Below are 26334 nucleotides of genomic sequence, written 5' to 3'. Positions count from 1 at the left end.
GAGGAAAAAAAAAAAGAGAGAGGCTGGTGCTGAGGTGGGGCGGGAGGGGAGGTGGGGCAAGTGTGGGAGAGGCAGAAGGGTGTGTGCTCGCTCACATGAACCACTCTTCCCCTTTTCTGCCTGTGTGTGTGCCACTCGCCTCTGTGTCTTTCGGGCTACAGAATAGAAAAGTTCTGGGCAAAGTCTGACTCAGCTCCAGCAGCGACCAGACACTCACAGCAGCTCCCTGCACAGTGACAGGTCTCCTCTCTCTCTCTCTCTCTCTCTCTCTCTCTCTCTCTCTCTCTCTGTCTCCCTCTCTTTTTTCTTTTTTTTTTACTGCTCTCTCACTCATTCAGTGTCTCTCTTTCACACACACACACAGACACACACACAAACACACACTCAGACAAACTCACACACACTCACACACACACACACAGACCAGCCACACTCCTGGCAGAGGGGAAGACAGAACCACAGGAGAACTGTTACACACCTTTACAACCAGCTACTCACCCAGACATCGCCAGACGCTTTGCCCAGGATGTGGACGCTTCTCTTGGGGGTCACCTTTGGATTACTGGCCTCCTCCAGGTCGGAGCTACTTCAAGGTGAGGGGACTGTGCCTTCGCCCGGCGGATGGCTCTTTGTTTGGGGATTTCTTTTAATTTTTTCTTTTTTTAATTATCATTATTCTGCCAAATTCGTGCCTGGCAACGCTCCTTTGTTGCTAGGTTTTAGGACCAGACAGTATTGCTGGTTTTTGTTTTTCTGTTTTTTTTTCTTTTTCCCTTCTTGAGAATTTGAGTGAGCGTTCATGTAAAGAGAAGACAGTGGAAGAAAGAGGCTGTGCTGCTGCTGCTGCTGCTGCTGCTTGTAGAACGGATGAGTGGATGCCGGCAAAGAGAGTGTGTTGCCTCAGCAGCGCAGACAGGCTTACGTCTGGCAGTCTGAGACTCCTGATAGACACAAAGGAGACAGGCGCTCTTCTTGCTCACTCTCTGTCTCGCACATGTTCACGCTCTGGGAAGTGAACCTTATTTATCAGGGCTTTGGATGATCAGTGTGGCTTTTCCAAAAGCAGTCCTCTCTTTTCAGAAAGAGTTGGATTTTTTTTTTTTTTTTTTGGTTTTCTTTGCTGTGTGCGGCTACAGCTGGAGTCTGTGCTGCCACGCTTAATGCTTTATTCTGTACACAAAGGATGTTCAGCAATCGCTCTAGTCTCCCCCACCACCACCACCACCACCACCACCACCCTCCCCTCCTCAATGTCTCCCCATTCTCTCTTTGTCTCTATCTAACATGTGCTTCCTGCGTCAGGTTTTGATTGGATTTTGCCGCTCGGAGCGATGTATCTCTGGGGGTGAAGCTGGTACTGAATCAAACAGGTCTGAGTTCGTCTGGGTTTGCTACCCTGGGGAGGCTGCGCTGGGGTTGCTCACAAAGACTCCCTGTGGCACTGCGCCAAAGAACAATCAGCATCAAGCTGTAAAACTGACCAGCATTTAAAGGCAAATACGAGATTACCTAGATAGCCTGTAAGTGCCCTGTATGTGGGAAGAGGGAAGGGGGTGGACCCACTCTGAGCTCCCCCTGTGCTTCAACATGTGTTTGCCCCCTTTAAGGCTCCTTGTGTGCTGAGTAGCTGTGAGCTTTGTGAGTGTGTGTGTTTGTATTTGTGTCTCTACGCTGGGAGTGTTGAGAGTAATTGGTGTCTGGCGAGAAAGTGTCCTGTGGTGGTTACAGCTCGTCTTGCTCCCTCCGTTGTCTTTGAACCTTAAACCTGTGGCTGTGTTTTCCGCCTGAAGCACATCATAAAGAGCAGGACTCATGAACCCAGGCCAGTTAACCAAGACTTGATTTATGGAGAGTTTTCACAATGCTGTCGACTCCCCCGAATTGTCATCCCCCCAAAAAAGGGATTTGCAGCTGGTATCTCAGATGCAGCGCTGGCTGAAAATGGCACTGAAATTACAGTTTCATCCATTTTAATTGGAACGAAAACTGTGTGACCAGGAATTTATGGCAAACACTAAATATGTGACAAGGAATGTGATAAGAACCCGTTTCAGGATAATTCAAATGTAATGCTGTGCCTGAATAATTCAGTTGATCATGGGGGTGTAAAGTCTTACATCTGTGAGAACTTCCAAATTTTCTAATTCTCAACTTCTCGTCTCCAACATGTTCCTCTGGTGATCACGATGAATATGTACGTAGAGCCTCAAGCACACGGAAGACTATATGCAAATTCTAACAACATCTAATCTGAGATCTTGGTGCTCGTCTATCTTTTCAAGTTTCCTACGTAGATTCTCTGACAGTCATTCAGAGCGCTGCTTCTTCTGTGCTGAGGATTTGTTATGCAAGCTATCGGGCCAACGTGACCGCTGGACTTCCTGTTAAGGTGGCCGTGTTTGCCTCCTTGGACGTAACGACCCCTCCTGCTCGCACCCGTGTTATGTTTCAAGGTGAGGGGTTGGTGAGGGGGGCCTGCAGACTGGGACCGGTCCCTGACAAAAGAGGGCTTGTGCCCGTGCAGACTCTGAGGACCGTCTCCTGCCACCTGAGACTCTCAGACACGTGTTCGCCTTCACTGTAACCTCCGTCTACAAATCTGCACCAATATATCGTATAACCCCTCCTCCTCTTCTAATTATCTTTCCTTTGACAGCCTTTGACAGTGATAAAACTGGTCTTAAATGGCGCAGGGGTCCTCATATTCCAGGTTTTGTCTAAACCTTATAATTACTTTTTAAAACCGATTTGCGAGTTTCCTTCTCCCCACCCACTCCCCCCCCGCCCCCGCCTTCTTTCCAATCTCATGTACACTAAAGTCTTTGTTTTCTTGGGAAAACAGCTCAGAAAGAACTCTGCAATAGATGTACATCCTCCTGCATGAGGCATTGATTTTTGAACTCACAGATTATACTGGATCTATGCTTTGCTATTTCGAACAAAGGCACTGAAATCTGTACGTATCTACGCTCGAATAGCCTAAATGAAGCTGCTCAGTCGTGCATGAAGCCATAAAAGTGCCACTTCCTCTCTGTAAAATTACCTAAATCTTCCCCATTGTGAGGCTTAAAGAGCTTTTGCACCAGAGACCTCCGACTGACAGAACCAGATATCTTCCATTTTTAGCACCCAGCTGACTCGAATGGGAATCAAATGATTTTACCGTGTGGCTCTTCTCGCTTTTCTGAATGTTATCGACCAAATTGTTCAAGTGAAACAAGTCATCTCGAGGAGCTGTGACGCTAAGAAAAATGTATCCACTGTTTCACAGCTGCTTCTTTTACAGCGTGAGCTGGTGAGAGAACGTCTGTAATGACACTGTTTGGCCACTATGGAAGTCAGCGTCAAAGACTGGCAGAATCCATGCGGCTTGATAAAGACTGGAAGCAGAATGAAACAGAGTGGGAATGTCCACATTTATGTCTGAGTATGGATTTAAGAAACAAGACATGGGTTAATAGTTAGCATTGTGTGATTAGCGAAGTGGTGATTAGCGTTAGAGCCGATGTTTCCCTGTTTCCACTCGCTGTGCTAAGCTAAAGGCCTCCCGGTTCTCAGTAAGAAGCTTTGTTTCCCTTAATGTTTATTTCAGTGCATTTTGTAGTATCACGTAAGAAAAGGTTGACAGATATGGAATAATCTGAATAAACCAGATTTTATGCTCGTTTGATGTGGCTTTTCCTTTTTTTGAGATGGAGTTGGAGTTTTGACGTAGCAAACATTTAGCTCACATGACTGATCAGGTGTTTCCACTCGGACAGAAGAAAAAAGGAGCTGTTTCCGAAGTCGGCGTCTTACTAGATCCCCATTTCCAGATTAACTCCCACAGTCTCTCTTACTGTAGATGGTTGAAGTGACTGTTTTGTTCCTTCTTCTTCTTCTTCTTCTTCTTCTGCTTCTTCTTCTCCTTTTTCTTCTAACCCTCAACCCATCCACTTCAGTTTAGCTTGATAATTGCATGGAATACAGCTTGTGAATGAAAAAAAAGATTAAATGACAATATGTCCACAGCAGGGGGGGGAATTGCTTTTTTTTTTTTTCGTTAAGACCTAACACAGTTTTGGAGCGACAGCATTAACAGAGGTAACCTGTAAAAAAGGCCTCTGTTGTGTGACGTCTCCTTCATCTTCAAACCTGAATGTTTGAAAAGGTCTGTTGGAGGTCAGGTTTCTTATCGCAGATCATCTGTTTGGATTCAATAAAAACCCTTTTAGTTGGGAGAGCTTCAAGGCTAGCGTTTATTAAAAGGCAACAGAGAAAAGTGCCCCTTCCTTTTCCTGTATGAAAGAAAGCCGGTCTGCTTTTTAAAGATGTAATGGGTGGTGGTGGGGGGCGGAGTGTAGGGAGACAGAAGGTGTGAAAAGAAATGGCACACAAGATAGAAAAAGACAGATAGCTGGGTCCTTCTGGTGACCTTCAGGTGTTGTTGTGAGCCGGTCTCATGTTTCACCTGCCCTTACCGGCCCGGCGGACCTGTGACCAGTGTAGGAGGGAGACGTCCCTGCTGACGGAGCAGCTTCGCTCAAGTGTGATAATGCAGGACACACTGGAGCATTGTGGTGGTGGTGACTAACAAGATCTCCGAACCAGCTGATGAACTGTGACTAAAAGGATGTTACAGTAGCGGCGGGATGTATACAGTCGGTTCTCTGTTCGAGCATGGGATGCCTGCACATGTGATGTGTAGAAAAAAAAAACTTCAGTGAGGTGTAAAGAGAAAAATGCAGATAAGAGGTTAAAAATAAGCCGACTCTGTGTGTGTTGATACTCTTGACATCGAGACACTGAGCTCTTCGGCTCTCTCGCTGCGCTCCGTGCTGTGTCATGACTCCACACAGGTTATGACTTAAAGGAATTGTGTGCATGTGCACCTGCATGCAAGGGGGTAATTTGTTCTTTATTGCTGGCATGGAGAAGACAAACAGAAAGTAATGAGAGAAAACAAGCGAAAAGGAGACAGAGCGGGGGAACGAGAAAGTGAAGTGGGAGCTGAGACTCGGGGCTTGTCTATTACTTCTCGAGCAGCTGGAGGTTTTGGCAAGCAGCTGTGTTGGAGCTCCCTTTCTCTCAGGTTCTGTGCACCCAGACTTTACAGTCTCCTTGGTTTCAACTCCATTAGGTGACAATGGAGCCTTTGGGAGAGTCAGTGCCTTGGCATAGAGGGCTTCTCGACTGTATAAAGACACCCATGAGCGCTCCTTCTGCATACTAATGACCACGCTCAGATTCATGTCAGACTCCCTTTTCAGCTCGCTGATGGTAAGCTGCGCTCACTTTGATCTCTACCGGCAGGTTTTGCAAGGCCAGGGCCGTTTGCTTTCAGGGACACTGAGCCGTGTGGCAGCATGTGTTGGACCTCTTTCAGGTGTGTGTGTGTGTGAGTGTGAGAGAGAGAGAGAGAGAGAGGAAAAGAACAACTGCCTCACACAATGAGTGTTGGCGCTCGCTCTTGACAGCTTTCTCCACAGAAAAGTGGTCAACATGCTCACGAAATAACAAACAGCCATTTTGCACACTTCCTTAATGTTTTCCTTAAAACTTGAGGCGTATCTTCACTTTTAAATAGAACCACATAAGGTTTTCGCCCATAGGAAAACCCTTTTCGGTTCTTAGTAGAACATCTTATGAAGGTTCCACCTGTAACCTTTTTAGAGGATTCTACCCAGAATTCAAGGTAAAGGTTTAAACCTAGAAACATTAGTGAAGGTTCCACCCAGAAACCCCCTGCAGAGGTTATAGGGAATGTTTCTATGGTAGAATGGAAAACCACAAAGAACTTCCATTTGGCTAGAAAATGGTTCTTAATGGATTTTTTTCCTTGTCTCACGTCATCTCACTGTTTCAGCGTCCCTTTGCTTTATTTCTCAGTTCAGGATGCAGCCTGACATTAACAGTCGGCCTCCAGACAGTGCACTTCCCTCTTTTTGATTAGGACATACTGTACAAACTAACGCAATCCAACACCAACACCAGCACTTGCACAAGCCAATCCAAAAACTTCCATGAAGTTGATTTCATTTCTCTCAATAAAGCTTCACAAATTAAGTTTACCATGCAGGACTATTATTACAGTATAATATGATCTGTTGTTTTACAGACATTGTTCTTAATCAGTCTGTTGTCAGGTGGTTATATTATGTTGAGGGAGCAGCTTGTTACAAGTTTAGTTATAAAGTTTGTTTTGTTTATTGCCTCAGTATGGTTGTTTTTTTTTCTAACTTTAATCTTCTATCAAACTCATAACTCATATTTCCTATTTCCTGAGACTGAGCCTCTTCTTTCAGGTGACAAAACACAAAAGTCTAATATTTCTTGTAAATCCGAAACGACTGCTGGCTGCTGGCTTTACTGCGTGTTTGTTGTGGAAGTTGTTCGCTAAAAGAAGGTGACGTAAGTGTTGCCGAGTGTGAGTGTGCTGCGTGACTTATTATTAGTTATAGACATCTTTCACAACATGTGCATCCATCACCATGGCAGCACATTTAAACAAGCGGTAAACAGATAGAACAGATAGCGGTTTCCTCTGTGCATACACAGATGTACAGATTCCAGTAAGTCCCTCATATGATATCTCAGTTTTTTTTGCTGGCCAAGGATCCTACTTTTGCTTTCTCTTGGGCGAATTATTCTTTAATTTAAACATGATCAGATATGAAACCAGTGGTCATGTTTAGTCAGAAATATGTGTTTCTCCTCCGCAGAATCAGATTTTCAGGGCGTACACGTTTGTTCATTAATGTTTTCTGATATGTCGCAATGGAAATGAGATTTCTTTCAAAATAGCTCTCAATATTTCAATATAAGCTTTCATTTTTTTCCATGTGCGAGGATTTGGGGGGGGGGCTGTGCAAAGATCACTATGGAGACAGAGTCAGAGTCAGAGTGTGGTGGTTATATATGGAGCTCTGACCAGGTGGTGTCACACTCAATGCAAATGATCATCTGCTCATGTTCGAGAATCACATGTTTAAACTCTGAAATCTATTTCTTGTCATTTAAACTTGTTGTAGTCGCTCTCTCTCTTTTTTTTTTTTTTTTTGCAAAGGGTGTGTGTCTATTTGAATCTGGGGTTTGATCTCCATGTGTACACATCCTCATGCTGCCTTCTCATCTGCAGGGCCTAGTTTGCAAATTTTTTTCTTTTTTGTTTTCGTTTCAGCGGGAGAGAGTCATTTCCCCCCCGAGGTTTCTCCTTTAGTCGAGCAAACGCAAGCAAATGGGCTGAGAAATCACTCATGAGAAACAGCGTGTGCCAGAGCCAGATTTTACTGAACAAACTTTGGCTGATCTGAAGTGATTGATTTTACTTTGACGGCTAGCAGGTTTTGAGGATTACCACTCAAAGCCCCATGAATTCTTAGAATCCTCTCGTAGTCCTGGAGTAATATTGACCATTGGATGCTTCTCTGAATGCTAACTACAGTGAAATTTTATGGACATATACATTTGAAAATTTGAAAATGAGATACATAGAATTAAATGGAAATGTAAATAAATAGGGGAATTATTGTCATTTTTATAAGAGAATTAATGGCTACATATTTAAAACTTTATGTGTGACACAGATAATTGCATATCAATTTATTCAGTCATCATTTCTTATTTTATTTTGATAGTGTTGGGCCACAATATGCTGATACTTTGGGTATCACAAGCAGAGCAGGATGTATGTGTTTGTGTCTATCCGTCCTTGTTTGCACACTGTGTTTTGAAGGAAACTGCCTCTCAGCGAGGCCTGAGGGCTAAACACTGGAGATGAACAACGCTGCCTGTCTCTCACAGAGAACTCGCACAAACCAGCCAGCTCATGACTAACACTAGCAAAAGACGATGTGTTGCATAAATCAAGATTTTGCTTATAAATTTTATGTTTCTGAAAGCATTCATGTTCCATCATCCACAGTGGCAAAGAAAAAAAAAACAAACTACTGAATGGGAGATGAAATGAGTGAGCAGCTGTGTTTCCTGCATGAAAAAGAAGGCAAAATAATTTCAAAAATAATATTAAAGAACATAAGAAAGAGCAGTGAAGAGCTCCTCTTTGAAATCTAGTCAGTGAATCCTCACCTCATGTAACTCACAGCATCTGAATCCTCACTGTTTGTTATTTCAAAAGCAACATGAGGCGAAACAGTGTTGTCCATTTTCGAATGACTTGAAATATTTTACATAAGCAGCGTCAGACTGTTACCTGCCGGCTGCTCGCTGCCTCGTCTACTGTATCTAACTGGTGATGGAAGCCGTCGGACGCCTGAACCTGACTTTTTCTCCGCTCTCTTTCCCTACAGTGAATTCTCGCAGCTGCAGCTATGCCGGGGTTTTTCTTGTTGAGGGAGCCGCCCGTCACTCCCTGAACTTTGCGGCGGCTCAAAAGGTGTGTGAGCAGCTGAACAGCACCTTGGCAAGTCCAGACCAACTCCAGGAGGCCTATGATAAAAGCATGGAAACATGCAGGTGAAACCACCAACCCTTGGTTTACAGATTGATAATATTCATTTTATGTGAATGCTTGTTGAATAAAATGTGCATTTGGCGCTGTAAGTCAGATATCGTGAGGAACTTCGCCATGAGTTTGGCCCTTTTGGATCTTTTGAGTGTTGAAATGTCTCAGGAAACGCTTTAACTCAAATAGAAAACCACAGTAAAATCCCAGAATTGGACTACAATTGTGAATACACTTGGTCTCCTCATTAAGAGATGTAAAACCAGAAAAGAGGAAGGCGGCCTTTCAGGTTTACAACACACATTTGTCATGTGGTAGAAACTATGTAAACTAACGATAGAGGAAAAGGTTTTGTTTCTCAACCGCGTTTGTCTCCACTTCTCGGAGCAGGATGATGTAATGTGTTTGGGCGAGGCTGCTCGGAGACAGAGTGCTCTCTACGCTAACAAAATGTCTCTAAATTTGCGTCGAAATGTGGTCTTCCTAAATAATAATACTGTTGTGTCTGTACAGGTACGGCTGGACCAGCAACGTGAGCACTGTCATCCTCAGACTTAGTCACCATGAAAACTGTGCAAAGAACATGACGGGGTTCATGACGAATTCCCGTGTGGCTGCTGATGACCTCTATGATGCCTACTGCTTCGATGAAACAGGTGATTACATCCACAGGATACTGCCGGTTTATCACCTTTATTCTGAAGGTGACGCTTAAATTAGTGTGAGTTTGCTTCTCCATTTTGGTAACGTCTACTTTCCGTGTCCCCTGTGCACTAGATGGGTCTGACAAGAACTGTAAGAATGCCTTTCACATCAACCCCTTATCCTCAGATGAACCAGGTTGGTACAATATGCCCGTTCATGTTTTTGTAATTCCCATATTTGTTGCAATATATTCAAATTCTAAACACTGACAGACAATCAATTGAAACAAAGGTCTCAAAAATGATATATATATATATAGAGAGAGAATAAAAGCACTGTGTTCTGTAATGTGTCTTCAGTTTACAGCTGATAGGATGAGGAACACTTAAAAACATGCAGCATGTCCAGACTAGGAAACTCAGGTGGTAATGTACACATGTTTGGCATCTGTGCAAATGCATGGAAAGAAAACAGAATTAGAATTTGAAAACCTCTCTGACAACACCGCGGCTGGGTAACCAAAAAGATCTAATCTCTCATAGTCAACACAAACATCCTCTCAGCCCCTGGTTATGTTTCCTGAGGTGGGACGGGCATTTAACCCCAGATCTTCCCCAGCCGAACAAGAAGACAGTCGGTTTAGGTTCCTTTTTTGATTAGGGATCAGTTATATACACATAGCACCAGGTTAGCATAATTTCAGCGTTGCCTGGAACCTGTTGCAAACAGATTCAGCCTACAAGTATAATAACAGAAAAATAATTGCACAAAGCAGAATTAAAATAGCTCCTTCTGTATTTATATGGAGTTGACAATGTTTGCATTAACACGGTGAAGTAAAAACAACAGTTTGTGAACCTTAACATGCAGATGAGTACTGATTGGTGGTGATTGGCATTTCACATGTAAACTCAAACTTTAACATGTGGAAAGACAATAATGTCACCGGACATTTTGACGTGTGACATTATGTAAACGCACACAGTATGTGATTGTCTTGACTTCCCCATGTGGAAACTAAGGCCGTTAAGACATCAGTTGCCAATCAAATCTGTAACATGTGTTTTGTGCCCTCAATACACAAGTTTAGGGAGAATCTGTAACCATAACTGTAAGAAAGTTCACAAAAAGGGTTAAAATATATCAAAAGTTTTGTGTGACTACAATTCTCTCTATTCCCCGATCAGCTGAATCCTCAGAGAATCAGGTTCCAACACCAGCAGAAGGCCACGAAGAGACCACTCCAGCAGGGGAGGATTCTCCGATAGCAACTGCAGTAGCAGAAGAGCCAGAGGCCTCCACAGAGGGTCCTGCCGTGACAGACAGTCCCTCTGGAGAGAGTGAGAATGGCACCGTGGGATCCATTTTCAATCCTGTAGACTTCGACCAGCCAACTGGTTCTGGGATGCAGCCACCTTTCTCTGAGGAAGGAGCCGTCTCGTCAACGACCCCCGTTGAAGAGCCAGTGGAAGCACATCCTACCCAAGACCCATCAGATCTTGAAGATGATGAGGGTAAGAAAAACACAAGCAAGAATATATCAAACACATCAGTGCTGCAGTACAACTGCTGGCTCAAGTCTACAGTCAGTTTTTTTGGGATAGCATTATATTTCAGGGTTCCTGTTACATCATTTACCATCTGTTAATCCAACAGAGAAATCATAGAAAACTGTGATACATGAGTTCATTTGTAATTAAGATCTTAAGAAGTAAGAACGTTAGTAAAGAGCAGCACTTCCTGACATCACATGCAACAGGTTTTAGGGAGGACTGAAGTAACTTTTAAGAACACATGACGCCCCCTTGTGTTGGGTTGAGCTGTGGACTGGACTTGTTACAAAACAGGCCTCAGTTATTCCGTCTCTGTGTCCCGAAGAGGAAATCCAATCAGGCTCAGCCTGAATATCAACAACCACAGCAACTGCATGAAAGTTTATATTAAAGGCAACGGAACAGACTGTATGTGAAAGTTCAGCTTTATTTGAAAAGAAAAAGCAAATTTCCTATTGTATAACTGCACGCGCCTCTGTGATACAGCCACATATTGAAGAGGTCATCTAGCTCTTCTGTTTTCCATTTTGCAAGAGTTTAAAACAGTCTGTGACTGTTTCTGACTCGATTCATTGCCTTCTGTTTTTTCGACATGCAGCTCCACCACCAAGACACCCTGATGGCAGGGGACGAGTCTCTGATGTTCCTACTTCGGATTCACAAGAGAAAGGCGGTTCAAGTAAGCAACCGCCTCACTTCACATTTATGTCCCTGACTTCAAAAACATCGGGATGCTGTGTGAAATGTACATCAAAACAGAATGAAATGCAATCTTATGGTTCACAAAATGTTGAACCCTGCCCTGACCTTGCTCTTGAACGCTGCCTGTTCCATAACTAATCGTGATACTATTACCTGTTCACCTGTGGGAGATTCCAATCAGGTGTTTCTGGAGCATTTCACAACATTCCCAGTCTTTTGTTGCCCCTGTCCAGACTTGTTTGAAACCCGTTGCTGGCATCAAATTCAGGCTTTGTGCTGTTTTCAACAGACTGCATGTCAAAATGTAAAATCGAAAGCACAAAAAGCAAGTAACAAGTCAGGGAAAGGACAGTTTAAGGAAAACACTAAAGAGAAATACAAAACTGAGGACAAACCTGAAGAGGCAGGTGGGGGGGAACGTCAGACTGAGGAGGACCACAGGGAGCACAGGAGGGAAGCAGAAGACTGGGAACACAGGTGAGCAGGAAGTAGAATGTGACAACAAGACTAAAACAAAAGGTGGCAAAACCAAAAACCCAAACCGTGACTTTTTTTGAACAAGGATTGTACTGCTAACACCACGACGTCCGTAGTGATTGTGGTCAAATAAGACCACGCTGGGAAAAAGGTCACTCTTGTTCCGATCCGCTCTTTATCGACAATGACTTTTATTTCTTGGCTTGTTCTCTCTTCCCTCCAGACTGGCTGGTGATCATTTTAGTGATTGTGGCGATTGCGGCTATTCTCCTCGTGTGTGCACTCGTAGCGAAAAAAAACAGGTATGACTTTGATTTTAGTTTTTTTTCACACGCTAACAGAGATGTCATGTAACATGTTGGGGACAACATCACCAACCCCTGTTGCTAGTCTGCACAGAAATCAATAATCTAATCCAGTTTTCACATGTTTTCCTGGAGAGTGGCAGCTTGCGGGGGAGAAAAAAAAAAAATCAATCAATGATGAATAAATATGTCTGACTGTGCTCTTGCAGCTGGTGCGGCAAAAAGCAGACCCTGATGATCACGCCCAAAGATGGCGGCGAGGGGAACGGGGCGGCGGCGTCGGCATCCAGCTCGCACGCCCACGAGAGAGAGCAGGAGATGGTGACCCTCATGAACAAGGAGAAGATCCAGGAGAACGGCAACACAGAGGAGTTCACCGTCATCACGCTAGAGGAGTCGCCAGACAAAGAGCAGCAGGCGTGAGAGAGGAGGGGGAGTGTGGAGGCAGACAGGGGGGAGAGTGTAGGTGAGGGAAGGAGGAGACTGGATGGGTGGAGGGTGTCGGGCTTCAAGCACTGGGGTGTTATTAAAAACAAACAGTTCAGTGGCCAGCACTGAATGGACACTGAGTAAGGATGTATGCGTGTGTTATTTAGAAAGATTGAGGTTAAAAGTCTTGTACCGGGTGTGGAGCTGTTGCCTCTCAGTCTTCTAAACCGACATGTAGAGCATTTTGTTTGTGCAGCACGATGCCAGCGGTAGTCAGCGAGTGGATGCGTGGGAGGGCATCGTGCATTGACACATAGCAGGACGTACGTACCAATGTGTTTTTGTGTCAATTTCTCTGTCGATGATGGGTCTGGATCGACGCAGGCTTTAAAGGGAGGGGTGTGAGGGTCCGATTTATGAAGACAAATTGGTCCCTTTTTTTTATAAAGAATTGGTGGATTTTAAAATTTTAAAAGCTAAATGGGAAATGATAAATCATCGGTGATGAACGGGGCTATTTTTATTTGAGATACTACAGATTTAAAAAAGACAAAAAAACGATCATTTTAAAACAACCCTTGATGTTTTCAATGTGTTTTGTTTCTTTGTTTTGTTCCGCCTATTGTTGTAACCTTGTGTATATTTCAGACGTTGCCTGTGGACTGGAGTTTGGTTTTTTCCATTTTTCAAGAAAACTGGGGATGTCACTACCTTAATTTATGCAGCTTCGAGTCCCTTTTTTCTTGGTCTCTGTATATAAAGTATATGTTTTTTTTGGAAAAATGCCTTAGCAATAGCTGCCAGTGCTTTTTTTTTTGTTGTTGTTGTTGTTGTTTGGTAGAAGGGGGCTTTGTGCTGCCTTTAATTAAAGGAATGTGTAATTTTTTTTGAGAGTTATTTAATTAGAAAACAGCACCTCAGAGGTGAACAAATGGTGAATGGATTTTTGCAATAGTCAAAGTGGAGTGGATATTGTGTGAATCAAGTTGATGTATAGCATCCGAAAACCGCGCGATCGTTGCTCCGTTAAAGTCCGTTGACACATTTATATGAAGATGATGATGATGATGATGAAAAGTCCCTGATGTTATCCTGAGGATAAGTAAGAAGATGAAGATGACGTATACATGCTATATACACAGTGTGTACATTGATTAAAGAAAAAATGAAGCGTAAAAAATTGGATTTAGGAGATTAACCGTTTTTCTGTTGTTTTTTTTTTAAATGCAACATTTCAGCTCACTCAAGACAAGTTTGAGTGACAGGGCTTAGCTTTAGGAGCTACATGGCACATGTAATGAGGGGCCCATGTGCTCTAAACATACAGCGATGTAACGGTTTCGACTGAAGAAAGAGGCTGTGACAACATCGGGGGAGGGGTGCCATGAATGAAGCTTGTGTGCTCGCCTCCGCCACGATGAGTTTCAGCCACTCTGTACATTCACACATGCAAACGCAAACGCAGTGTGCAGTTTGTTTGTTTTTCTACTGACCCTCTTCTTGGTGAAATATATCATACTTTGTGCCATATCAATATTATTCCCTGTGTGACAGCTAATTTTCTCCTGTTTTTTTTTTCAGTACACAGCGCTGAATTGTAAAACAGTGATCGCAAACTGATTTTTTTTTTGTTTGTTTGTTTGTTTCTGACTTTGTTCCGTTCTCCTGCTTTTTTTTTTTTTTTTTTGGCTCTTTGTTGGACTCATTTTCTGAGAAGAAGTAGCAAATGTACTAGTGTAGGCAGGTTCTATGACAAAATTAACAAAACGCGACACTGAAAAAAAACATTTGTAAAAGTCATGAACGAAAAATAAATCTGTATAGAAAGTGACAGAATGTGGTGTTTGCTCACTGATTGCTCTTGTGTGTGTGTGTGTGTGTGTGTGTGTGTGTTGAGGACAAAAAAAAGGGAGCGTGTGAATGGCGTGACAGGGAATGCGGTTACGTCGCCGCCACAGGAAGTGAGGTTTCCATGGTACCACGGTGTGCGATGAGGGAGTATGTCAACGCAGGAAGCGAAGGCTGAGACAGAGAGATAAAGAAGGCCATGTTGATGCCGTATTTCACTGCGGTGAAAAGGTGCAAATAATGGAGTTAAATGATGAAGAGCACAATTACTGCTTATTGTAATTAAGCATGCATTTACTATGTAGTCATTGAATACGTGCATCACATCACAGATGATTGATATGTAGTCAGTTATTCCGATCTTGACATGAACACGCATTCTATGGCCTTTTACTTTTGGTAACACTTTATAATAACCATCATTATCAAAGGGTACAATTGTAGGTAATTAAACTTTAGGTGACCCTTCTGCTAACCTCAAATTTTGCTTACACAGTTTATCCTTGGGGTCATTTTGTCTCCAGCAATTTGAACATCCAGAAAATGATGATAATCATAGCTGTTACTCAAGTTTATGTGCCAGGTGCTCATTTGCTGCGTCTCAGTTCAGGGTCTTCATCCTTCGGAGGAGCATTTGAAGGTCAGTTACGTCACTACGCAGCACGAAGGCTGCCCCAATCTGAAGGCTCCTCCAGATGCTCCTTCTTTTTTCCTCTTTTTGGAGGATGCATCGCTGCAACCCAACATATCCCAAGATTCTTTGCACGCCCGAAAAAGAAGAAAGAAAGAGAGAAAATGGCGACATCGCGTGGCGTAGATCGTCACTTTCGCGGGTCTGGGCAGCAGAAATCATGACGTAAGCGTAAAACATCTGGTGACGCAACCAGGAAATGCTCCAAAGGCTAGACCGTCCCATTTAACAACGGCTGACGAGGTTAACAAGGTCTCTCTGAAGGACTCGTCTTCGACACAGCACGTGTATTTGTTGACTAGCAAAATAGAAACAAAACACATTCTTATACATACAGAATACCAATAACGTGACTTCGGAAATATTCATAAAAAACAAAAAATCTTACTGATTAACCTAAACTTGGATTAAGGGATAATTGTTTTAATAGTTATCTGACTGTTAACAAACAATGAAATGTTTTATGAACTATTTATAAACATAACTTGCGACTTTACAATAAACAATTGCTTGATACACGTTTGTTTCTATAAAACATTTCATCGTTTTACACTATTTGTGCTATATAGGATTGAAACCTCTCGAGAAGATGAAGGCAGCGTTATATCTGCTGTCACCTTTTCATTCATTTTGATTTGTCCTGTGTTGTTGTTGTTACTCGGAGGAAAATGGAAACAGTCCAATTGTCTTTGCGACGGCGCTGCCAACAACAAAGCCACTTAGAAATGTTTTGTCTGCATTTTAAGTATTCTGATAAAACGTACTTGCAACATTATTTCACTGTCCTCCAGATATTGTTACTGCTTAATTGTCTACAGGATATCCAATGTCCTTTTCTTTCACTCCTGTAACCGCGAGGTGTCATGCTAACTCTTGCTTACTGTTGTTTGTACCACCACCTCTACAGTGTGAACTTAAAGTCTCTGCAGTTTACAGTCCTGCAGTGTAGAATGATGTGGGCGAGTTTGACACCGGAAGACTGTTTTCATCTTCATTATTAGTTTTGGAAGTCGATCCTGGTCCAATTATGAAACTTATACAAGTGAGATTTAGAAACTTAAAGCTGCCAGTGAGAATGTGCAGTGAAGAAGACATCAGGAACATTTTCATGGACTAAAGTCAATCAGACCAGTTGTCTTGATACGTATCCAAACGGGCCATTTAACATTCGTTTTTTCTTTTTTTTACAATTGGATGCTTTTATCTACATCTTCTTGTTGATGTTGGTGTAGTTGTGTGTTTTAAAACACATTTTAACATGAATCCAACTTATTATTAGCAAAAAATGAATTCTAAATCAGCTGTTAGTGTTACTTTCTTATTAAAAATACTGCAAGTATTAAATATTCAGTTATCTCTGTTACACTGTTTGGTTTCTCCTCCCCCCTGCTCATAGTGTAATTAAATATTCTGGTATCCTCGCCCACTTTATCCAATCAGGACAGAGAACTCCATAAGGGGGCAGAAGCTTTCATTCACACACCTTTGATGATAATCTACTCATGACTTCTCACGTAGTCCTGTGCAGTCGTAACTTTTACCTAAGCTACGCTAACCGTAAATCACTGTGCAGCACTGATCCGTAACAATTAACTAGTGTCGGCCAATTCTCTTATTAATATCACAAGTGCGTGCATATTCTTTCCAGCCAAAGTGGATTGTTTTGTAACTCCCTCCACCTCAGAGACCAAGTTAGAAATCGCATGTGGCGAGACTGATGTGTCTAATATTAGCTGCGATACAACTGCTGCCAACTTGTTTATACACGGCATGATAGGTCGTCCTAAACGGTGTAAGCCAAGTTTAACGTGCAGTATATGTGTAGGAGGGGTTCTTGTACTGTGTTATTATCAGACAGACGATCCTAAGCCTGAAAAAAGCATTGAATAAAGCAAAGTTTGGCCTCTACAGACAGAATTAAGAAGATTTAATGACAGACAAGATACCGTGTAATAATAACATACAGTCAAAAGAATCAAGACAGCAGCCAATGTTTAGTTATGAATCAACATTTATTAGTTATATTTGTATATGTACACCAAAGGTACAACACTTATTGATATGTAGAAACAGATTTTTTTTTTTATGTATACCATAGACCGAGGAAAGAATTCATGTATATTTTTTTTGTCGTTTTTTTTTCTCGATAGTGTATCTCCCCCACACATACGCTCTGCCTTTACATCAAAATTACAACAGCTTTACAAAGAGGGAAGGCCTAGAAAAGTAAGATCAGGAAAGCACGTTGTAGGCAGGAGTGAGACGGGTTATCAGCTCGGGTTCTTTTCTTCTTCTTTTTTTTGTTTTTAGCTCTGAGGTTTCTTCAAAAAAAAAAAAAAAAAAAAAGACACATTTCAGTAGAAAAGGACAAGCTCGAAGATGTACGGGCTTCTTTGTTGAAAACACTGCGTCAATCCACTTCCCGTTTTTAAATCAGTACCGTTAAGCTCTGCAAGTTCCAGATGTTTTGTGCGTGCATAAAGTTTGTGTGTAGAAAGCAGGAAATAAAAATTGAAGAAAAAAAAAAAGAAAGGCATGTGGAGTAAAGGCAGTTTACAAAGAGTGGGAGTCATATAAACCTCCATGATGATGCTGATGGTTCAGAGGTCGAGCGTGTGAAGGTGTCTGCGGACAGGGAGTCTAAAAGATCTCGCAGCTTTATTTCTTTAAATGCACCAAGTTAACAAAGATGCCTGAGACTAAGGTAGTTTTTTTTTTCCTTCCATTTAAAAGACAAAATGGTTCAGATGAGTCACCTGAGGAGTGCTGCTCTATAACCGTGACAGGCAGCTGAACACATCTGGTGTTTGTTCGTTCACTCAAATCAACTACTGCAGGCTGTGTTTGATTCCTCGCTCGATCCTACGTACAGGGCAAATCTGACCTTTCCCCTTTTTAATTTGTCTCTCATTTTCGGCATAAACCCTTTAATCATGAAATAACTCACGTTTGCCCCCCCACCCCCTTTTTTATTTGTCAAACCAGAAACTTCCCCTCCCTTTCGTTCTTTCTCTCTCTCTCACTCTCTACCTCTCTCACTCTTTCTTCCTCTCTTGTCTTCGCTCGAAACCACGTTCGCTTCGGGATCACTGTAAATTTTTCCAGAAAATTCCGCATTGCCACTGAACAGAACAATTATATATTTATTTATGTACAATGAAAATGAATGCACACTTCTTATATCTTCATGGAACAAACATTCAAAACGCTTACATTAGATTTAAAAAAAAAAAAAAAAGAAAAAGGATATTTATATATTGGTGTGTGACAGGTAAGTAAAACAACTAGTTTAACAGCTATTAGAGAATAAAAAAAACAAGCAATTTATTACACGATTTCCTCTCTATACATTTTTGTTCTAATCTAATTTTTTTTACTCAGGACACAGATGATATATTTTCTTTTTCTCTCTAGAGGATTACATTAAAAATGTCACAGCAATGAAACTATATTCCTACGTACCATTTCAACGCCCCAAAAGAAAACAAAAGGACAAAACAAACCAAAAAAAAAAAAAAAAAAACATCTGTTACCTACAATATATACACAAAGTGCAAGGAGGCACTTCATAATATCATGCTTTTTTTAAGATAGTGGTGCAAAAAAATAATCATCATTTTTTTTATTTTTTATTCATGCTTCTAAAAACTGTGAGCTTGAACATAATAGTGGTCCAACACTCAATCCCCATCGATGACACTATGGTGTGCATTGTCTCCTCACTGGAGAGATGTTTCGTTTTTCATTTTTAAATTTTCCTGAAGATCACAAAGTCAAAAGATGAAAGTCGAGGGGGCCGGTTTGGGTGTCAGCGCTGTGCTCTGCAGCTCGCTCATTGTGATGGAAACGTGGTGACCTTCGAGGTGTTTGTGTGTTTGCGTGTGTGCATTTGGAAAAAGAAAAGACGTGTTTGAGTGTGTGTGTGTGTGTGAGTGTGTGTGTGTGTGTGTGTGTGTGTGTGTGCATGCTCATATGTGTGTATCCATCTGCGCAGTATGTGCAGCAGAATGCCAAGTGTGCTCTTCGTCGTATCGAAGCACACTTCTGTTAAAAAAAATGTAAAAAAAGCAAAGTGAGCATCGTCTTATGAGAGGTGTGTTTCAGGAACTAAAAGGACAGAGTGCTGCGCTAAGAGGGGTTTTTTTTTTTTATTGTTGTTGTTAAGTTTCCTAGTGTTACTTTAAATTGGCATCTGTTTTGAAGTGAACATCTCCAAGGCAAAGGTTGTCATTAAGCACAAAACGAAAAAAAGAAAAAGAAAACAAGACAGGAGAGAAGGACACGACACCGATAAAGAAATCAAATCCGCAGCCACATCACAGACCTCTCACTCACACGGGCTACAAAAAGATTAACAGCCAGTAGTCCGAGCTGTGTTGTGTATTTTTTTTTTGTATGTTTGCAGATCAGTTTAAGCCATTTGGTTCTTGAGAGGAAAATACTGTATCTTTTTTTTTTTATTTATTACCTGATAGTTTGGCAACATTCTGGCATAATGCATGTGAAGTGTCCACTGCTCTGTTCTGAGGTTTTCTTAAAAAGTCTCCACACCTTCACACAAATGGACACACAGCTGCAGCATCTAGGGTTTTTGTAGAAACAGTCTTGAGCTCTGGTGGCTAAAATATATTGTTGTTTACCTTCTTTTTTTTTTTTTTTCAGGTCTGACTAAACAAGAGTCTGGCAAGCGAAAGTGGTACATCAATGATCCGTCTCTGTTTGTGCAAGCCGAGACTCCATCTGACAGCCGAGCGCTGCGCTGCATCTTCCTGTGTTTCTATTTCACTTTTTGTGTGTGTGTGTGTGTGTGTGTGTGTGGTGTGGTGGTTCATGCACTCGAGCGATAACCGTGTCTGCGCTTTCAAATAGTACACGGATCGAGGATGATTCAACCACTGGAATGTTGTCTGAAATACATTTTTGTGCTTCCCAGCGTCTGTCCTTCAACATCTTCGCAGTAAACTGTCGCCTTTAGCGAGTCGAAGCTTTCAAACGTTGTGCTATGAAGAGGCCGCTCTCTTGAAGCGCTAAGCGAGCGAGTAAACATTTTTAGGATTACGTTTTGTTTTATTTTTTCCCTGTAAGAGAGTAAACATACAAGCCTGAGTATCTTTTGCTTTCCCCTTATCGTTTTACTATAGTCACGTTTTAAAACTTGGAATACAATCGAACAATGGAACCATAATGTGCATGACGTTTAAAAAAATGATCCATTTTGGCTTGTTTTGTGTGCTCTCGCTCTGTTTGTGCTCTTTGTTGTGCTAGAATTTATCAAGATATGTCGATTATTTATCGGAATCATTTTGATGCTAATTCAGGTTCATCGGCATCGCAAAGGGTTTTTTTGGGAGCGGGGAGAGGAGGCGTATAAAGTTTCATATTTAGGGCAGTGGCTTCCTTCAAGGCTTTGTCTGAAAGAAGCGGCGATATCGAACGCCGTGCCGTTCAATTACGAGAGGCCGTCGATGTCGGGAGAGTGAAGTGTGTGTTGTGTGTGAGCGACGTCATGGAGGCAGTTCAAAGGCCTCTGTGAGATGATTGATTTTCTGCCTGTTTGGTCCCTATAATTGACTTGGTCATGTTCTTAACCCCAGCTCTCTCTCTCTCTCTCTCTATCATTCTCTCTCTCCCTCTATCACACACACACACACACACACACACACACACACACACACACAAACACACAAGTTTTATACCTCACTCAACAGGTGACACAAATAAAAAGAAGTCCCTTTTCTTTACAGTAGATAAAAAGAGGAAAAAACAAAAAAAGGGGGATAAAATGGGCTCAGTGTTATGGTTTGTGCTTCATAATATCACCTGTTTTGACTGTACTTCCTGCTCATCATTGTTTCTACCCTGCTTCCTACCCTTCCTTCAGTTTTCGCTGGACAGTGTGTGTCGTTGGGCGATCAACAGTCAGACGCACTTAAAGCAGCTCTGACAGAATCAAATAAAGATGTTATTAGACGAGAGACTGAGCCGAGATAGGAAGAGAAGCGGCCCGATGCACACGTGGCGACGGTTCTGACGAAGCGACAAAACGTTACATCAGCTGTCATGATTAATTGCTCTGACTCCCACTCGTCTTTAGGCATTAAATAATGAATCACCTGTACTATTATGCATGTATGAAACTTGAAAGATGGTCTCAGTGCATGATCCAGTCTTATACAGCCACTTCTTCTTCTTCTTCCTCTCTCAACTTTTAAATGTAGAAGCGAGATGTATTGCTAAAGGAATAGCTTATCTATAACTTTCTCTTCCTCTTCCTTCCCCAAGCCTTGAAGTATGTTGTGCAAGTATCTGCTATATATCGGACATAATTGTGCTCTAACAGGTAAATGTATACCTCTGTTATCAGTTCACGGTTAAGTGAATTAGTATTATATATATATATATATTTATATATCAGTCAGATAGACAGTTACAAAAACTTTTAAAGGGACTAATTAAAAAAAAGAAAAGAAAACTAAACTATATAAAAAAAACAAAACAAAACAAAACAAAACAATTAGTAGTTCTGTTCGTGTGACTCTTTTTTTTTTTTTCTTTTTTTTTCATCACCAGATAGGAAAGCTTGTGGAGCCCAGGAGCAGGGGGGGATCTCTGTGCTGCCATTATTCATGTTTCCACGGTTCCTCCTCAACAAGCGTGCACTCCGCAGCAGAGCCGTTAGTGGCTGAGGTTACCTGTAAGCAGTTAGCAGGGAAATCTAAACAGTGGATCCAAGGCACGGGGAAAACACACACATCAATTCACTTATAAAGCCTTCAGTCAGACAGCTTATGATAACACACTGCTCCAATGTATGAGATGAGTCCCAGCCATGCAGTCTGATTGGTTCTAGCCTGGCTGATCATCAAACAAATCCACTTTCAACAGTCACCTACATATATACCTGCTCTGTCCTGGTTTTATCAGAGGTAAATTAGTTGTTTTTGACTGTAAACATTTCATAACTGGAAAGCCAAGATATAATCTACCACATTCTTCTCTGCAGTTTTTGGTTGCGGCAGCGATGGTACTTTGGCAATTAAAACACAGCCTCTTAAGTATCATAGCTTTTTTTTTTGTTTTTTTTTTTTGCAATATGCAAAAACTACGGAGGATTGCTGGAACTCCTGTACGACCACTGATGATCATGATTACGGTGGTCCTAAGAGTGGAGATTCTTTTTACTGACCTGGGAACAGATTCACAAATTCATGTATGACCAAAAAAACTCAACAGGCAGTTATACAAAACAAAAAAAACAAGATACAAATAAATTAAATATGAATAAACAGACGGATTACATAGAAAACAAGGTATAAACACTACAAAATGAATGCATTGTTAAGTTATGGCTAACTTTGCAAGCACTCTACGGCGGCGTCTTTGGAAAAAGTTGTTAGAAATGTGAGTCAAACAATTTACAGACCGGAAAAAACAGAAAAACAAAACATTAGTCATGGTGGATACTGGATGTAGCGAGCCTTTGTGTTGCGTTCATACGTAATTGTTGGTTTGTAAATAGAGAAAGGAGGATGTAACTTTTTTTTTTACTATGGATTGATGTACTTGTGTGACAGGTTGTCAGTGTCGCTAGGCAACACCTTTCATCCTTTAATAAATGAATAAGCTCATCAGAAGACCTTTTCCCACCAGGGTGTGTGTGTGTGTGGGAACAGGCTCTCTGAAGTCCCATATATTATTCTGAAAGCCTGGAATACATTCAAAGATTAGACTCAAAGTGCATTAGGTTTTACACTGTGGGAAGCTTCTTCACAGCTTTTTGATTTCATGACGTAGTTCTGCCGGTGTGCAGAAATAGCACGATAACTCAGTGACTGCGTGGTAGACGTGTTTGAGAGGGGGAATATGTGAACTGCTAACGAGATGTAACACTTTCCATCTTTGCATTTTTGAATCCTATTGAAATAAAACTGTTTAACAATGGCAGTCGGATTTATTTTAAGATATAAGAAGGAAAATGCTTAGTGAAAAGGGAAAACGGGATTCCATGGGGACGTAAATGGATGCAGTGTGAACTTTTGATGGATGGGAGGGCTGCTAAATAATTCCTCAGGGTCATAATGAGGATTATCTGGCTCTGCTTTTTGATTTACAGCCAATCCCCAACAGGTTACAATCATCAGATTAGGCTGACTGATACTGTCTACTTCATTTTTTGGGAAGCCTTTTTAGCGAGACTGCTCCATGTTTTGGATGTACATTCAACACAGAAGCTGCTATTCCAGAAGAATGAGATACATACGTGCACATGCATCTGTTGTTCTCTCGCTCCACGTCTGTCATAAAATAACAGTGAGTGTATTTACATGGTCATGAACAGAGATGCAATGGATAAAACAGAGTCAAGCCAAAGGTGCAGGGTGAGCATGCGACGACAGGGTGGGTTATATACAAGTCTCTATGTCTGTAAGCATTAATTGTACCTTGCATTCATCTACTACGACAGAATTGTTAGCAGTGGCGGTAGCGGTTGTGGTAGCAGTAGCGGTATCGGTTAAGACGCACTGGTTGGAATTGTTTTCGTGGTGGTTCTTCATGTCATCGTAATAAGACTGGGTCTTTGTCATCATTTCGATGTCGTCCGATTTGGCCGCGTGTGCGTCCAGCTCCTCGAGCTCCGCCTTGGACATGTGGTACACGATGCCTGCACCGTAGGAGTCACCCACCACGTTCACCGAGGTCCTGAATCGATCCCTGAGGAGAGAGACACCGGGGAAGGTAGGATGGATTTGCATATTTTAAATCATTCAGGATGCACAAAAAGAGAAAAAAACTAGCATAGATACAAATGAAGGAGCCGTTGTGTATCCATAAAAAAACATTTTTTTGTCTTGTCAAACTCACAGCAGCCAGTCGACAGCAACCAGCAGACTGATGTCCTGGGTCGGCAGGCCAACAGCAGTCAGGATCAGAAGCATAGTCACCAGACCTGCACTGGGAATACTGGCCGCTCCAACACTGGCCAGGGTGGCTGTCAGACTGGATAAAAACACAAGCAAAGCAGCACTCAGTCTCACTCTTCTCCACACTCACCACCGACTCTCCACCCTGCCACAACTCCTCAGACAACTATCGACGTGAAAAGGCTGCAGATGAAGACATTCAACCTCTGCGGTACTTATATAAAGAGCAGCCGCTGAAGAGCACCAGGAGTGGGTACTCCACTGCAAATGAATTGATGTTTAAATGTGAGGGATGGGGTTTTTAATTTGTGGGTTTGTGGAATGATATGCCATAAAAATGTCAGGATGAAGCTCTTCCATCCTTGACTAGCCTCTTTTAACAGAAGAGCATTTGGTAAATCTAGATACTTGGTTGGTGTTTGTGTTCCAGCTTAGCGTGAGACGTGTTGTTGCTTCCTGCTGGTGGTTTATTAGCTCCACAGTCCATTTCGTCTTTAAAGCCGCAGACTGTTCACCGTTGAATGCCTCTACACCGCCGCTGTGTTTGTCCTCATTTATAATGAGCTAACTGTGTTTGCTGAACTGCATCCCCACGGCTCCATTTAAACCCTCCTTAAATAGTGGGAATCACGATTCTCACTCTTATATCATGAGCAACAGTCTGGCTTCTGTGTGCAGCAATGTCAGAGTCCATTTAGGCATTGAAGTCTATTTTTGTACTGCTGACAAGGTGTTTCAGGCACTTTGGGAGCCGTGTTTGAGTGTGTTTGAGAGGGAAGCCTCTGTTGGCTTTTTAACTTTCGAGACATTTTACAAGGTCGACTTGACAATAATAGGTCTCCCTTCAATTAGATCACGTGGTAAATGTAGGCTTTCAACACCAGCAGATAAAACCTGATGTGTCTGAAGCTCAAAGATACTATCATGAGTGTGTCCTGACCTGACGGTGACGATCTGACCAGGGTCCAGTTGGATACCGTTCATTTGGGCAATGAAGATGGCTGCAACGGCCTCATACAGAGCAGTTCCATCCATGTTGATGGTGGCGCCGACCGGGAGCACGAAACGAGTGACTCTTTTGTCGATACCCAAGTTCTCCTCCAGACAACGGAAGGTGACAGGCAGTGTACCAGCACTACAGGGACAAGCAGAAGAAGGTAGGTTGTATCTGTGCATGAACTGCAAGCAAATCAAGAAACAATTATCCAATAATTTGGGCTGCTGACCTGGAGGCTGTCCCCAGAGCAGTGATCCAGGCCTGGAAGATTCCCAGGAAGAAAGTGAAGGGGTTTTTCCTGACAATGACAAAGTAGATGCTCGGCAGGAAGATAGCTCCATGGATGATGAGGCCAACAATCACAGTGACCATGTACATTCCCAGCTGCCTGGCCACCACCTCCAGGTCCTTGATGGAGATGATCTTACCACAGATGAGACAGGCAATACCGAAGGGAGAGTACCTGAGGAGGTGAAAAAGCTTTTGTTATTTCATAAAATTTTAGCTTTGAACAAAGACGACAAAGAATTTGTTAGAGCACAAATTCCACTTCGCATTAAAAGATCATAAATCTTTTAAGAATGTTGAAATGACTTGAGAAATAACTCGGCATTTACAGTTATTTCTGACTCGAAGCGATCAAATGAAGTTTTTTTTTTTTTGTTTGTTTGTTTTAAATGAGTCAATGAGATTCTTAAGTGATACCAACCACATGATCAGGATGACAAGTTTCATCACAATCTCATTGAGGATGCTGAAGAAGTCAATCATGAGTCTGGCCTTCTCTCCCATCTTGCCCATGCAGATGCCAAATGCAATAAAGAAACCAATCAGACCTGTGACAGAAAATCATAAATGTATCAAACTCTGGAGACCAGCGTGGACAGATGAGATGACTTCAGCGTGAGGGAATTAGTATTCGGGGTGAAAAGTTTTACATTTACAACCAAAGACATTTGGCTTGTCCAGATGTTTGAATCACTTTAAATGTCATATTGTAAATGCAGACTTTTATTAGCGAGATGGCAGTCTCGGTTGGCCAGTCCCCAACTTTAGCTGAGACTGAAATATCTCGAGATCTATTTGATGAATTGCCATGAAATTTGGTAGACATATTCATGATGCCCAGAGAATGAGTCCTAATGACTTTGGTGACTCTTCCTTTCAAAGTTTTCATTTATCCTGAGAAACATCTTCCATGGATTGGCACATAATTGACAGCCATGGTTCCACTTTTGAGTAAAATGTCTCATAACTATTGGATGTATTTCCATGAGACTTCATACTCAAGGGATCCTGATCCCTTAAAGGTTCAGTGTGTAG

General features: G+C 42.0%; 2 protein-coding genes across 5 annotated transcripts in view; one reads left to right on the top strand and one right to left on the bottom strand.

Annotated features, from left to right (window-relative positions):
- The first annotated feature begins 167 nt into the window (after positions 1 to 167).
- cd44b (CD44 molecule (Indian blood group) b) lies at positions 168 to 14385 on the top strand. The gene is made up of 8 exons (XM_037108233.1): positions 168 to 593; positions 8289 to 8454; positions 8957 to 9099; positions 9221 to 9283; positions 10276 to 10602; positions 11240 to 11320; positions 12044 to 12122; positions 12335 to 14385. Exons 1-8 carry the CDS (start codon positions 527 to 529, stop codon positions 12546 to 12548), a joined length of 1140 nt encoding a protein of 379 aa, XP_036964128.1. The 5' UTR covers positions 168 to 526; the 3' UTR covers positions 12549 to 14385.
- A 2701-nt stretch (positions 14386 to 17086) lies between these two features.
- slc1a2b (solute carrier family 1 member 2b) overlaps positions 17087 to 26334 on the bottom strand; it is a 33200-nt gene continuing 23952 nt past the window's right edge. For 2 of the 4 annotated variants that reach the window (XM_037108315.1, XM_037108314.1), the window contains exons 6-11: positions 25721 to 25847; positions 25241 to 25474; positions 24955 to 25149; positions 23956 to 24090; positions 23535 to 23805; positions 21714 to 21785 (exon numbers count right to left, since the gene is read on the bottom strand). In XM_037108315.1, coding sequence (XP_036964210.1) covers positions 21714 to 21785; positions 23535 to 23805; positions 23956 to 24090; positions 24955 to 25149; positions 25241 to 25474; positions 25721 to 25847 — 1034 coding nt within the window. Of the gene's footprint in view, positions 21786 to 23534; positions 23806 to 23955; positions 24091 to 24954; positions 25150 to 25240; positions 25475 to 25720; positions 25848 to 26334 lie in introns of all 4 variants that reach the window. The other 2 variants (XM_037108313.1, XM_037108316.1) reach the window with 2 other exon arrangements.

Source organism: Acanthopagrus latus, chromosome 8 (genome assembly GCF_904848185.1).
Source record: "Acanthopagrus latus isolate v.2019 chromosome 8, fAcaLat1.1, whole genome shotgun sequence".
In the NCBI taxonomy this organism is placed as follows: domain Eukaryota; kingdom Metazoa; phylum Chordata; class Actinopteri; order Spariformes; family Sparidae; genus Acanthopagrus; species Acanthopagrus latus.
Note: the sequence above shows the minus strand (reverse complement) of the source record. Positions and strands in the feature narration are given on the sequence as shown.